The sequence below is a fragment of the Trachinotus anak genome, unplaced genomic scaffold (genome assembly GCF_046630095.1).
Source record: "Trachinotus anak isolate AG129_WGS33_773 ecotype Australia unplaced genomic scaffold, CSIRO_AGI_Tana_v1 ptg000012l, whole genome shotgun sequence".
NCBI classification, from domain to species: Eukaryota; Metazoa; Chordata; class Actinopteri; order Carangiformes; family Carangidae; genus Trachinotus; species Trachinotus anak.
The window spans coordinates 9,156,631-9,171,163 of NW_027273863.1; the positions used below are offsets into that span (position 1 = coordinate 9,156,631).

A 14,533-nucleotide genomic window follows, 5' to 3' on the forward strand; every position below is an offset into this window, starting at 1 on the left:
CATATTCCCTAAAAAAAGCAACTGGTTCAGATCCTACATGCAGTGTACAGATATTTTAGACTCTAATTTGGGGATGTAACAATGTAAATGTTAAGATGTGGTGTACCTCAGGGATAAATTTGTGGGCCCTCTTTATTCTCAATATGTACTTTATTATCTGGAGACATACTTAATTCTACCAGTGATGTAGGTCCTTTGGATTCATTAATAACTCATAAACAACATTTTCAGTCATAGGCAGAAATCTGTAAAATTTACCTGTAAAGAGGTGGGTATGAGTCCCTGGAGCAGTTTCATCTGTTGCCATAGAGACACTACCAAAATGGCTGTGCTGTTTTTTGATCCAACTTTGAAAACAATGTCAGCCATTCTCTCATCTTCCACATGGAAGACCAATCCTGTATCTAGTCCCTCTGTTTCCAGCTAACAGAGGGGAAAAAAACATAAAACCAGAAATGCAAATAAACATGAGAATCCATAAAGAAAATTGAGATTCCTAATATAACAGGAAGTTGCCAGCGACAGAAAAGTACATTGTCATGATAGTCCTTTACCTGGTAGTGTGCTTTAGCTTGTATGGAGCTTGATAAACCTCTTTTCAGCAGGGCTTTGAATTGATGCTGAACCCCCGAGAAGTATTCCCATCGTGGGATAAAATGGTCTGACTTGCCACCATTAAATTCAGCCTTCAGATGTTCAGGTCCAGCCTGCAGCTCTGCCACAAGTGACAGTCGACTGGCATCCTGGACCCACTTCACCTGGGCACTACTGTCGGCAGGTATACCTGTATCCAGAGGACAAAGAGACTGAGAGACAGGGAGGGACAAAAGCGAATCAAACATAACATATGTTATGTGTAATGTAATGATTACCTGTGGCATTAAGCAGGTGGAAAGAGTGAGAGAGCTGGGTGTAGACCTCACCCCTCCCTTGATTCCCCAGTTGGCAGCTCACATTCATAAACAAATTCTCCTTTCCCGCCCGAACACACAGCCAATCAGTGGACTTTTTTTCGATCGTGCCTTTTTCATCTTCACTGTCCAAAGCTTCTCCAGGGTCCTCCTGATGTCTCAGCTCTACGCTGTACAAGGTTTCCATTACTCTAACTCTCAGCTGTCCTACAACACACATATAGCATTACATGAGATTCCTTTCATAAAGTTTATAAAGCCTCATACCCTAGAATTCATACCAGATACCTTATGATATAAAGTAAAATTGGTTTGATTAATCTCACTTACAAGCTTTTCAGGTTAAGACATCTGAATGTCTAAAGTAAACTCACTAAATGACATTAATCATGCTATAATGTAATATTCAATGAACATTTGGACGTGTTGCGAAATATATTTATTTGCTTTGTTGCCAAGAATCAAATCATAAGATCAATACATCTCTCTTGCCTACTCACTAAATATGAAGAGGCACTGAGCAGTGCTTAGCTTAGCATAAACAGTCAGCCTAATTGTCCAAAGGTTACAAAATCTGATCAAAAAAAAAAGAAAAAAAAAACTTAGTGTAAGAATGTCAAGTTGTGGTTTTACTGGCTTTGCAGCTCATAAGCCACAATAAACCAACAAACTACCCCCCATAAAACCACAACTTGTCATTTTTAAGTTTCTGTTTTTTGTTTGTGTTAAACAAGTGATATATAACGTGTCGATTAGTGAGCTTTAGTGACACTAATAGGGGACAGGTTTTTAACCTTTGGGCAGAGCCAGGCTAACCCACCCCACCCTTGTATCCAGTGATTATGATAAACTATGCTAATCCAGGCTAACATCTGCTGGCCGTAGCTTCATACTTCACAGACAGATATGACAGTGATATCAAAGTCCTCGTCTAATTCTCTGCAATAAAGTTAATGAGTGTTTCCCAAAATGTTGAGCTGCTACTTTAAATTACTATAATTTGTATTTTCACTTGAATTTCTACCTTCAACGAGGGTGTCAGACAGTCCCAGTGCCCCATCCAACCCCAGGGCTGGAGGAAGAGTAGCAAGGTTGGCCATGGAGTGCCTCATATCCCCCGACACAGCCAGCTGGACACCCTGGGTGTTTCTTAGAGATCCTTTGACTTGGGCTAGCAGAAGCTCATTCCCCTGCGTATAAGAGCCATGTAAGGACACACTGGGAGAGGAAGAGACAAGCAGAAAACAGACAAATGAGATCAATAGTCCATAAAGAGACAGTAAGCATTGGTTATTATGCAATAAATGTAGACCTAGCAGCTAATGTGTTAAAATACAGGTGGATACCTGTCTGAGGACATGTTGGCAGCCATGTTTACATGCAGATCAGTGGCCGAAGGCAGCAAGCTTTGGGATAAGTTCATCCTCAGTCCCACAGCTCTGTGTTCCTTCTGAAGGGAGTGGGTCATCTGGGCATCCAGCTTCACCCTGTCCTTCCCATCAGCCTTCACATGTACCAAACTACTTCCTTTACCAGCCACTGCAGAAATGTCTGCAGTGGCCTTTACCTTAACGCGAAAAACAGAATTTTTTTTTTTTTTTAAAAAGTAAAAAAGAAACTTCTCCATTTTGTGAACATTGAATAAAATAATTTGATGAAACACAAAAGCAGCCCACCTCAAGGGTTTTGGGAATCTTTGATTTGAAGGGATGACTGAGAGACGAATACAGTCCCACTCTGTCTGATGTTCCATTGAGCTGCACAGAAAGCTAAAAAAGACAGAAACACACCTTAGTACAAAAATGTATCATTAACTCTGCTGATTAAACATGCAATAACTGTAATGCAGAGTTAGCTTTACTCACTTGGCACTCCTGTCTCTCTATTCTCAGTTTCCCTCTGGCCTGATAATCAAAGTCAGTGTTGTTTTTGGGGTTCCAACATACATCTCCCTCCATTAGAGCAGAGGAGGGGAGCTGCAGCTGTGACAGCAATAACAGTGGAACTGGTCATACATTTGGCCTCTTTTACCGTAAACTATACTGTACACTGTTGGAGGTGGACCTACATCACTTATTACACTGATGACTGCAGTCACCATACATCATACAAGTCACCCCTTGGAGATGCAGAATATTTAACCAGGTGGTGCTGTTTAATAAATAAGACACTGTTTTCCTGAGTGGAGAGGCTGATTTACCTGCAGCTGATGGGTAAAGTTGGCTCTAACTTTTATCACTTGTTGACTCGAATGCAAAGGACTCAACTGAACTTGTCCAAAGAAAGTCAGTCTCTCCTTGCTGCCGACCCGTAACCTCCCTCGTACATCCTTCTGGGTCTGAAAAAGAATTTACCACATACCCATATTCAATACATGAATGTTTTCAATAATACTCCTGCATATCTGCTTACGTAGTCATGGTAGACAAGTTAGATAATACATGAGTGGGTCAGTGGGTCAGTGTTGTGAAGGCCAGGAGTTTACCTGGTTGCTGGTTACGGTCACACAGACTTCTGAGTCTGATGGAATAGTGTCAGAGCTGAAAGGATGGACCAGTGCAGAGCAAACCTGAATATAAAGAGAGACGCATGAAAATCACTGAATGCGGTAATAAATCCCCACCCCCCAGTTTCTCTTTAAGCATTATGTGTTGAGTTAATAAATCAGCCCGTGCTCAACTTACAAAAGGGCTGGGTGGTTGGTAGCCGAGAGTGAGGGTGTGGATGGCCTCTCTGTTGCCATGGAAACCAGCTTTAGACTCCAGGATGTAGAGGTCTTTGAGGAGGTCAACGGTGAACGTTTCCCTGAGGAGGAGAGTCTGAGGAAAGGTCTGGAAGGGCTGTCTGCGTGAGATGGTTTTTTAAAAAAGTCAGCAGTGTTTTCGTTTGCCGTTTATGTTGCATGACATAAAATCATCAAGATCCTAAATCACACCAACAAGATCCAATCAGATTGTGACACAGACCTGAGCTGGAGTATGGCTGTTTTCTGGTACATCTTCTTGTCCTTCCTCAGCTCCTCCACTGCCCCCTCAAACTCCAGCTCTGTTGACGGACTCTTCGGCCTTGAGAAAGTCATCTTCAGTATCGCTTGCCTCTTTTTCAAGTTCTTCAACAAGTCATAGAACAACAGAAATGTAAAAATTAAAATTAAAATTAAAATTAAAATTAAAATTAAAATTAAAATTAAAATTAAAATTAAAATTAAAATTAAAATTAAAATTAAAACTCAACACTTCCACTTGTGTCTCCACCCACCTTGTCTACAGTGTTCAGGGCAGCAGTGAGGCTGACGTTGTGCTTGCCATAGGTGGAGGCCATCTGCAGGGTGTGGCTGGATTTAGAGGCCTCCAGAGAGACATCTCCTCTCAGGGGGGGGGTCCACAATGAGCTCAATGAGCAGGAGGCCTTCACACCTCGTTTTATCACCATACCCCACCCTGCTGCCTGGGGAGGGACGGAGGATGAGGTGTGCAGAATATAGGCATGTCCTTGTAAAAACTTTGAGGTCCAATTTTCTTGTTTAAAACAATAACAATTTGTGGAATTACCTTGATAATAACTTTACTTTAAAATAGGATTTAAACATCTCATACTTCAGTGAGCAGCAGTGGTTTTATTTGGGCTTCGTCTTAAGTGCATGTACATACTTTTCCACTTCAAAATCTTATCTGGTGCCATTTTAATGGTTGTGTAGATCAGCAGCCACAAATATAACTCCCATCATGCAAACAAACTAGAGTTTCCCTGAGTCAGATACTGAAAATAGATAGTATGAATGTTCAGATGAATCAGCCTCTTCGCTACTCACTTGAAGGTAAGTGACAGCTGGTGTGTAGAGCTCCAGACGTGCCTCCCTCTCTCTGCCCCTGTCCCTGTAGAAACCCTCCAGGATGAGGTTACGGATGGTCAGCCACTTGCTGGCTGTCAGCTCTGACGTGAGCTGGAGCGTGTGGCGCTGGAGGTGGCTCAGCTTGTGGGCAGTGTAGACGTACAGCCACGGTGTGTCCATGTTAAATGTGCCTGATTGATAATAAGAAAGAAACAGTATCAAGGCATAGACCCCTCATTTGATCTATGCAAACAAAATCTACTAGGCACTATAATACAAATAACATATGATGATTCACTGGAGTTTAGACAACAAAAATGTCGATAAAACATTTTAACCTTCCCATTTCTTCTGCAGAGCATCTCTGGGAGGGCTTTTCCAGTGTAATCCAGCCACCAGTGGCATCAGGTTGTTGTAGATGATTTTTAGGTGAGTGCTGCTCTCAGAGCCGAGCTTTCTGAGGTGAGAGTGCAGGAGCTGGGTCCTGTAGTTTACATTTTTCTCTGGTACCTGGAGACTGAACTGGAATAATGTGAAAGGGGGAATATTTTTTATTCGATTTGGGGGAAAGAAAACATACATTTTATTTAGAAAATGTAAATACAAAGATTATCTCACAGTAGCAGTGTAATTATGTCTGTGTATTGCGTGAGAATAAAAAGCTTCAGGTTAGTAGAATAACAGGAGCCAGAGACAACAGAGAATCGTGGATAAAGTTTCTTTTTACCTCCAATGTGTAGCTGATGTCGTTCTGTGTAGACTGGTTTTTGAAGGACTGGCTCAGAAGGAGTGTGCGTTTGTTGTTAATCTCATCCCAGTGTTTGCCATAGCTCACGTCAAGGACTGATTTAATGTGGCTGGGGCTTTCCTCATGCCTGACGTGAATCTGAGAAGAACATACAATCATAGTATTAACCGTCTGCTGCTGCTCAGTTACCTGTTTCATATCAACAGTTTGTGTGAAGCGACGGATTTTTGTGTGTTACCTTGTGGTTGATAGGAGCAGTGTTGGAGCAATAGAATTCATGATCTGTTCTCATGATGTAGGTGAGGTTTGAGTCCCTCTCGGTCTTCACTCTCTGAGATGCGTAGCACTCCTCATGCAGGTTGCGAGCATCACCTGTAGGTGCATGTGCGAGACACACGTGAAAGAGACAGGAGAAGCAAAATGTCTAAAAGTAATGGGTCCAGCATGTGTGTTGATTTGCCACTAAACCGCAGCGTGGGGAGGGTAGACCTCAGGGTTTCAATTAGATGTTCTACAACATAGCTGCATCATTTTGCTGTAGTCTGGTGATATGGATTATTCATACAAAAAAATCCTGCTTATTTGAAACATCAACAGAGGAGCAAAGTGAGGGTAACTTTGATAACTTTGCATTGTTCCTTCTCTCATGCTACAACAGGGCAAATGCCTCCTAACAGTCACCTAAAGAGACAGTTCATCTAAAAGCACAATAACCATTTCTTCTTCTCATCTGAGGTGCAGTCAGTCTGTTCAATTTACTTTGTTGTCCAATGCAGTTGGGCTCAAATGCATTTGCTTTGTGGTGCTTAAAGAGCAGAAACATCAATACCTCTCTCCAAATAGAGGGAACATGTTATCCACAATAATCTAGAGACCCCGTTAATCCATCTATGTAATCCGTTTCTGATCTGGACAGTTGTTGTGCATACCATGGTAGAAAGTGCACATGCTGCAGATGTGTTTTTCCCTCATTGCATCATGAATCATTGTACAAGAGTGAGCTATGGCAAATATGTTTTACCCTTACCCTTGTGTTTTCGGGTGGACTGCTCCTTTACTCCCAGTTTAAACTGCAGTGTGCTATCAGAATTTGACACCAGATGTTTTTATTTAGTCACCCACCTCCCAGACCATACTTGAGCCTGAGCGCAGAGCTCCACAGTGAGCCCTTCTGCTCCATCAGTCCCAGCATCTTGCTGCCCACCACATCAGGTAACAGGAGCTCCGCCTCCACAGAGTACTGCCTGCTGCTGCTGTCACGCCTGCGCTCCAGGGCCACTGAAGACATGTATCACTTATATATGTCTACTGCCACATACACATCATGCTGAACACTTCAGCTTATTTGTTAAATACAATTTAAATGTGGAGTATAAATCCATTTAAAATGTTAAATGTAGTTAGATACCTGACAGTGATGCAGTTTCTCTGAACACATTCTTCACAGTAGCAGAGAAGCTCGTCTTCCTGCCCAGTCCACGCGTAACATTAGCAGAGAGGATCATGGGATGTCTGTCAGCGGCCATCTTGGCTTCAAGGTGGTAGCGTGTCCTCTGCTCTGACATGAGGGTCTGAGTGTCGACCAAGCCCTGCAGTGGAGAGTATAATTAATATCTTTAACGACTGGGAAATGATTTTAAGATTAAACCCACCAAACAGGGAACTTGATAAATCACGGTGCAGCACAGTACTCACCATAATATAATAATGAACACCATCAATCATCAGCTCCAGTTTCCCTGACTTTATATTCCTCTCCTGTTCAAGTTGCCCTGAGAAAACATAACATTTTCAGCATTAAACTCTCATGGACGTTGATGTTTTTCTGTTCCAGTGGGATAAACCTTGTATGTGGATGGTTTTCAGAGGATGGGTGATCCTCAGCAGCAGCCTGTGAGGGTTGTAGGCCAAGTCCAGAGACATGTCCCTGGGGATGGAGGACTGAGGAGTGGCCAGGAGGAGGTGGAGGGAAGCCTCTCTGGGAAGCCAGGTGCCTCTCTGAAACACAAGGTGTGACAGCTTTGAGTGTTAGCCACTGTAAAGAGATCAGACACACAAGTGTACCATCATGCTTTTTATGCATGTTTATGGTTGTGGATCTCTCACACATGAAATACACAGATGCCCCTAAGAGTAAAGAGAGAATCCTCTCAAATAGCTCTTTGGAAAATCATTGGTAACTCTTCATATTTCCTTCCACCTGAGGAAGCAGTGAGTAGGCAGCCTCCAGCAGGTAGTAATGGAGTCCCCTGTCCAGCTTCAGCAGCCGGAGGGAAAGGTATGTGGGTCCAGCAGGGGGTAGTGAGATCCCTGCAGCAGGTAGTGCATAAGATGCATTGGAGCAGAACTGCCAGCCGACCATCTTGGACCCTGCAAAGACAAAGGGATCCGTGTTTGGTTAAGATTTTAACTATCTCTATAATAATAGATAGACTGTGGCCAAATATGAGCTGGAAACACAATAGCAGCTTCAATGTGAAGCGGTTCAATCTATATTTGGAAAGACAGAGCACAAACAATGATGTAATAATGGAGTCACAGTTGTTCAGACAGATACAAATTAAAAAAGCTAAAAAAATATGTAACATTTTCACTTAAATATTAAATGACACAGACAGACAAAGACACTGATATAGACCAGTTATTGGTCTGACAAATGATTTATTTAGTACCGTTATGCTGTAAAATAATAAATCATTATTAAAGAGGAAATTATTGGACATTTCTCTTTATCATAAAAATATCACAAACAGTATTCGAGGACTCACAAGTCTTTGGTGTGCAGGTGGTCGTCTGGATTCGACTCTTCGGCCCCTTTAGCTCCTCTCTGTGGTCTCCACTGAGCTGAAACACTCTGGAGCTGGTGGAGGCAAAAATCACACACACACACACACACACACACACACATACACACACACTACAATGTCCTTAATCAAAACACATCTCAAAGCTGCAACATTATAAACACTAAAGTAACAGACACTATGTTTTTCTATTGCTCTATTTAATTCACCTCTATTGTCGTTAATACAAAGTGCCAAACAATAACACTAAAATAACTATAAAAATCAAAAGCAGAAATCTGCAATATAACTTTCAATATGCACTGTAGTAAACACTATAATTGTAAACATATGGCACAAACAGACACAGTGATACATGCACTATAATAAACACTGTACACACTGTGCTCATATTCACATGATTTTTATATGTTAATGTAGTTGATACACGAGCTGTGGCTAAAACTAAGCACTGTAGTTTGTTTACCCACTGTAATCCATTATATAGCGAAACCATTCCTTAATCCCTGTAATAAGTAGAGGATTCTGAATGAATTAAGTCAGTTATTCAAAATAATTTCTTTACATACATGTTCACTGCTACAGAGGGTTTAATCGATTTGAATACCCCACATACCTCAGAGAGATGATGTCCATGACATCCTCCGGTGTGTTCAGTGTGACCCTGACATCCCGCCCCTCCTGCAGCTGAACGCTGCCGTCCAGACTGGTGGAGCTCCTCAGCTCGGAGACCCAGTCCACTGCAGCCTGACCAAGGGCACCGTCAACCCCCATCCTGGCTGCCAGCCCCACATAGGCACTGAGAACACAGAGACCAGTTACACACAGTTTGCAACCAATTGTTGTAGCCCCCTGTGACATGTGGTTATGGAAATACTTGGGTTTGATGTATCCGGTCAGGGAGAAGTGAGAGGTGTCCCTGTAGTTGACGTTGCCCTTCAGACGCAGTGAAATGAGGGAGGTCATGTTGATGCTCAGCTTGACGGGCAAACCAGACAGTGACGGTAGAAGCAGCTCCTCTGTCATCAACACAGCCCTGTGGTTCAGCTGAACCTCCTGACCCTGGAGGACAGAGAGGAGGGAAGGACGAGAGAATGAGAAAATAAGACAGACGGACAGATGGAGTTTAGAGACTTTGACAACAAACATCTTCATACCTTGAGCAGTTTGACAGCCAGTCCTGCCACGCTCAGTGAGAGCTGGTTGATTCGGTTGTACAGATCTTCACATGTAAACATGCTGAGCTCGTTCCCAAACACCTTCACACCAGCCCAGCACTTGAGCCTGTTCTCCTCCGTCTTCCTTCTCCCAAACAACTGGAACAGACAAATGATGCAGACTGATTATCACAGAATCATTTTCTTTAATTTCTAAACTATATTTTTTATTATATGTGCACTAATCTTAAACTATGAAATTGTCCCTGCAATGTAAACCCTCTAACCTGATAATGAAGTCATTATATTTTTCTATTTTTACATATATAAAGTTTTAAATGTCTTTATATTTATTTATACATGTCATTCTGAGTAATCGGTGGGATATGGTACATACTGTATGTGTGCTTTTGTTGCTTCAAATGCTGGTTATATGGACAAGCACTGAAACAGTTTTTCAAATAATCAGTCATTTGACAGAAAATTAATCTGCAGCTTATTTCATAACCCAACAACTGAGTTTAAGTTATTTTTCAAGCAAAAATCATTTGATGGAAATGTGAGAATTTGCTGCTATTCTTTGTCTTACTTTACTGTAAACTAAATATCCTTGGGTTTGGTCAGACAGAAAAAGCTATTTGGAGACATCGCTTTGTGAAACTGTGATGGGAATTTTTTGCTATTTTCTTTTTTTTTTTTTTTTATAGGTCAATGAATCAATTAATTGAGAAAATAACTGGTAGACTGATCTTAATGAACAGTTGCAGCCCTAATCTCAGCATTTATTTTAATTAAATCAGTATTTTACTAATGCATCTTGACATGTAGTCAAGATACCAGTATTGGGCAAAAGTCTAAAATGTAAATTGCAAAGCAAATGGTTACAGTTGCACTGCAAACCCCCCCAAAACCCCCACCCCCCACCTGCCGCACAACAGTGCTGGTCTTTGTCTGGTCTTATCCCACATGACCAAGCTTACTAATCCCACTGCCCTCACTACTCCCCTCTGATAACAGCCCAGAGGAGATAACTGTCTTACAGCTATCACAGCGACCTCACCATGGCCCTGGCCTGCTCCAGGAGATTGTTGGTGCTGGATAAACACTTTTCTTTTTCTCCTCTGTGGCTGTCATCTGATTTTCTCCGTGTCCTTCTCCTCTCATGTTTATGATTGGGAGTGGTGGACTCTCCATCAGAGTCGTGAGCAAAAATGTTCTTGAAGAGCGGTTCAGCATTTTCAACATGAAGGTCCACCTGAAGGTTGGGAAACACGATACATGCATTCAACATTATTTTGTTATACGGTAGGGTGCTGTCATTAATAAAAACTAAAGGCATGTAAAACTCACTTCCATCAGGTTGTGCGCTCTCCCGTGGACATACACCGTGAGGTTGGCGGTGGCAGATCTCGGTAGAAACGATTTTGGGGAGAAAATCAAAGATGTTTCCAAATTTGTGATTCCCAAGCCTGAAAGTGCAGAAAATTGTAAAATTACTCTCAATTCATGTAATGAGCAGTATTACAACTTTATTTGTAATTGTTTGCTGGCATTAGTTAAGACATTAGTCCTAATTGCTATTTTGCTTGGAGTGAGTCTATCATTACCTGAAGCAACAGTGTGGTCTGAATAGAAGGAGTATTTTAAAAATTCTGCTTCAAAGTCTCTGCTGATAATGTCATCGGGCAGTGAATCAATCAGGGCCTGCTTCATGGGGTCCTCGCTCCTCAGGACATTTGTCAAGTGGCTCCACACAAATGAGCCCACTAGAACAACAGAAAAAGCAGAGGTAGGAAATGAAGAAGATAGAAAACATCTGAAAAGGAAACATCAGTCTTTTCCCTGTTTTCACCTTTCATTCATTACACTTAAAAGGGGTGAAAGTATAAGATGCTATACCAATAATCACTATCAGTACCTCAAGAAACTCCATCAACCAATTTCAACTGAAGGAAAAAAATATTGTGTAATATTGTAATATCTCAAAATTACTATTACATTTGTTACTAAGAATATGGCATTTACAGTATAAAGGGGGTTGAAAAACAGAGCATTTTTTTAGATTCAGTAACCACTGAGTATTCCTTTCTCATGAAGTTGTTATTTCATCATTAATTGCCACTGCTGGGAGATTTTTATGGACATAAGTGGTTTAAATGAGACCTTGGCTGGAGGTCTCGTTCCTCAGCGTCGCCTTCACCACTTGGAACACGTTCTGGTCGGGGCAGCGAAAGAGCTGCTGGTATGCAGCAATTCTGACCTCGGGATCCTCCTGGGAGGAGCGGTACAGCTGCAACAGCACAGACCTCTGAGGGAAGGAAACTGCTGTCAGTCACTGATGTCAGACTCCCGCTCACCTCTTCACCTCCACCTCAACTCATCATGAATCAATTACCACGTCGATTGACACATTTAGCTTTTATGACATTATTTTATTACCTATATGACATTCATGTTTTAGTCAGTTAGATAGTAGTGACATTTCCTGGTGTCATTCTTGCAAATTTTTTCTTTTACCACTGACTAAAATAGCGGCGTCAGTATTAACTCACATCAGCTGAGCAGGGAAAGCGTCTGAAGGCTTGAACGGCAGCAAGTCTCAGCTCAAGTGCTGCTGAGTGGCTGAGCACACAGCGATTTAGCAGAGGAGTGAAGGCTGGAGCAGACAGACCAGTGTTTCCCACTGATTTCAGTGCATAAAAAACCTGCCAGGCGACATAAAAAATGCAAAGTGAGCAATGTTTCTGTCAGTTTTTTTTAATAAAACATCCATGTTTTAGCCAGATTCAGTGTCAGCACTTTACGTCTCTCACTCGAGTGGGTTCTTCTCCCTCGCAGCCTTCCCTCAGAGTTTCCTCTAGTGTCTGCATGAGGGTCCGTACGGGAGGAAGCTCACTGCAGGAGGTTTGGGACCTCTGGCACAGCTGATAGACCAAAGAGGATCCAGCCAACAAGGCCTTAGAGCCCACCTCTGGGACCTCCAGTAGGGCCTACACAAAGAGGAGCAATGCCGTGCACTCAGAACAGACTGCTGGATTGGATTTCTATAAGAAATCTCTACTGACATCAATTTGACTACAATATGTCATGAGTGAATACAGGAGATAGATTCGATGAGAGGTTTAGGTCATCATTAATGTCACACAGAGGTTCCTACATTGATGGAGTCGATGATCTGTGGGGATGGGTGAGGGATGAGGGCTATGGTGGTGAGGAAAGAGTGAGCCTGCTCTTCCTCCAGCTCTTTGTTCCTCATGAGATCAGCCAGCAGAACGATGCAGTTTTCAGACCCACACGCTGGTAAGGCATCTAACAACGGCTGCCTGTCCAAACAGTTCATCGACATCAGTATCAGTCTCTGCTATATGGATGTAACCTGTGTCATGCAGTACAACATGGTGTTACAACATTGTTAAAGGTTAATGTAAAACTATGGCATGTAAGAAAAATGTCCATGTTCATTGTATCTTGCAACGGAGTTCACTGAAAACTGTATTTATTATAAACCATTCTCATAATGGGCATGTTGACCTATCAAACAAACATTGAAGCAACAGTTTGACATTTTGGGGAAATATACTAATATACTAGTTTTTTTGTACTTTGAGTTCAGTGAGAGGATGGATGCCACTCCTGCGTCTCCACAGTTAATATCCAGCAGCTGGTTAGACAAGCTTGGCATAAAGACTGGAAACTGGGAGAAACAGCTAACATGGCTCAGTTCAAAGGTAAATAAATCTGCCTAGCAATACCTTTAAAGCTCACGAATGAACACATTATGTCTTGTTTGTTTGGCTGAGGTGTAAAACAGCATGTGTTTTTCTGTGCCAGCCTGATTCTTTGTGCTAAGCTACATTATCTTGGGGCCTATTTATATCTTACAGTGTGTAACATCTCATTTCAATTGTCACTTGGGAAAGACATTTGCTGTTTTCACTTACTTTCACATGCTTTTTTCTAAATGTCACGTCAAAAAAAATCTGCCTGTCAGCACCTAAAGCTCACTAGTTACCATGTTATATCTTGTGTGGTCGACTAATATGAGAACAAATGCGTACAAATGACACGTTGTGGTTTTACATGTATGCTTGGCTGGGTGCAGTGTCTTCCTGGAGTCTCCTCTGGTTGCTTGGCTAAAAAAACAAAACAAAGCAAAACACCCCATCCCCCTACATTGTGTTGTTTTAGAGTTCACTTTTGTAAAGCTCAAACAAACAAGATATAATTTGTGAGTTTCAGAGGTGCTGCCAGGTGGGTTTTATGAGCTTCAGAGCTGTTTCCAGTCATAATGCTAAGCTAAGCTATCAGGCTGCTAGCTGCAGCTTCATGTTTACTCTGCAGACATGAGAGTGTTATCAGTTTGCTCAAAATGTTGTACATCATCTTTGAAGCTTGCAGTGAACCAGAATGCACAATATGAGGCACTGTCACTGCTACCTGGGGTGTGGGCATTGTTAATTAGGTTATTAGTTACACAAGTCAAAATGTCCTCAGCGATGAAGGTGTTAGTTGCTGTATTCAGTGACAGATGATACTAAGGACTGAGGAGGAGACGCTGTCCTGCTCTGGCATGTTGGGTCATCTGTGTCTCAGAGCAGCGTCTTATTAAGTTGTCTACTGTCCCACACAGACTGCCCTTTGTTTACTCGTAGACTTGGCCAGACGATGTGTATTTTCCTCATTATAATGCATAAACAAGAATCCTTACAGCATTGAGATACAATAAAGGACTATCCAAAAGAAACTGTATTATAAAACACTAAGGAAATACTGACCAGTCATTGCGGCACTTGAAAGACACTTCTTGCCAGAGCGTCTTAAGTTGAGAGAGAGTCAGGTCTCTCAGTTGAAAAGCCAGTTGAAGGAACTCTTGTGAGACCTAGGAGCAGATAAAGTGCACACATATATGGACCTATTGCCCTTGGCAGAACTGTGAACATACGTTTTCATCTCATTGATCACCTGATCCCCAAACAGTAATTATATCACAGAGCTTGTCAGCCTCTGGCTCTGAGAGCCTCTTTTAAGCAGCTCCCAAATAAATAGACTGTATTGAAGGTTGCCAGATTGGGTTTGACTAA

General features: G+C 42.0%; 1 protein-coding gene across 1 annotated transcript in view; it reads right to left on the bottom strand.

Annotated features, from left to right (window-relative positions):
* LOC139629534 (uncharacterized) overlaps nucleotides 1–14,533 on the bottom strand; it is a 34,310-nt gene that overhangs the window by 17,628 nt on the left and 2,149 nt on the right. Inside the window, exons 8-40 of the mRNA XM_071492204.1 lie at nucleotides 14,228–14,331; nucleotides 12,610–12,775; nucleotides 12,266–12,442; nucleotides 12,005–12,157; nucleotides 11,616–11,760; nucleotides 11,060–11,218; nucleotides 10,803–10,921; nucleotides 10,513–10,707; nucleotides 9,453–9,611; nucleotides 9,173–9,357; nucleotides 8,912–9,094; nucleotides 8,260–8,351; nucleotides 7,692–7,861; nucleotides 7,336–7,489; nucleotides 7,187–7,263; nucleotides 6,900–7,080; nucleotides 6,614–6,769; nucleotides 5,730–5,863; nucleotides 5,471–5,629; nucleotides 5,082–5,265; nucleotides 4,723–4,934; nucleotides 4,170–4,358; nucleotides 3,878–4,020; nucleotides 3,596–3,755; nucleotides 3,397–3,480; nucleotides 3,112–3,249; nucleotides 2,777–2,893; nucleotides 2,588–2,680; nucleotides 2,258–2,478; nucleotides 1,936–2,129; nucleotides 873–1,118; nucleotides 555–784; nucleotides 259–423 (exon numbers count right to left, since the gene is read on the bottom strand). Of these exons, the coding sequence (XP_071348305.1) occupies nucleotides 259–423; nucleotides 555–784; nucleotides 873–1,118; nucleotides 1,936–2,129; nucleotides 2,258–2,478; nucleotides 2,588–2,680; nucleotides 2,777–2,893; nucleotides 3,112–3,249; nucleotides 3,397–3,480; nucleotides 3,596–3,755; nucleotides 3,878–4,020; nucleotides 4,170–4,358; nucleotides 4,723–4,934; nucleotides 5,082–5,265; nucleotides 5,471–5,629; nucleotides 5,730–5,863; nucleotides 6,614–6,769; nucleotides 6,900–7,080; nucleotides 7,187–7,263; nucleotides 7,336–7,489; nucleotides 7,692–7,861; nucleotides 8,260–8,351; nucleotides 8,912–9,094; nucleotides 9,173–9,357; nucleotides 9,453–9,611; nucleotides 10,513–10,707; nucleotides 10,803–10,921; nucleotides 11,060–11,218; nucleotides 11,616–11,760; nucleotides 12,005–12,157; nucleotides 12,266–12,442; nucleotides 12,610–12,775; nucleotides 14,228–14,331 (5,244 nt within the window). The remainder of the gene's footprint in view (nucleotides 1–258; nucleotides 424–554; nucleotides 785–872; nucleotides 1,119–1,935; nucleotides 2,130–2,257; nucleotides 2,479–2,587; nucleotides 2,681–2,776; nucleotides 2,894–3,111; nucleotides 3,250–3,396; nucleotides 3,481–3,595; nucleotides 3,756–3,877; nucleotides 4,021–4,169; nucleotides 4,359–4,722; nucleotides 4,935–5,081; nucleotides 5,266–5,470; nucleotides 5,630–5,729; nucleotides 5,864–6,613; nucleotides 6,770–6,899; nucleotides 7,081–7,186; nucleotides 7,264–7,335; nucleotides 7,490–7,691; nucleotides 7,862–8,259; nucleotides 8,352–8,911; nucleotides 9,095–9,172; nucleotides 9,358–9,452; nucleotides 9,612–10,512; nucleotides 10,708–10,802; nucleotides 10,922–11,059; nucleotides 11,219–11,615; nucleotides 11,761–12,004; nucleotides 12,158–12,265; nucleotides 12,443–12,609; nucleotides 12,776–14,227; nucleotides 14,332–14,533) is intronic.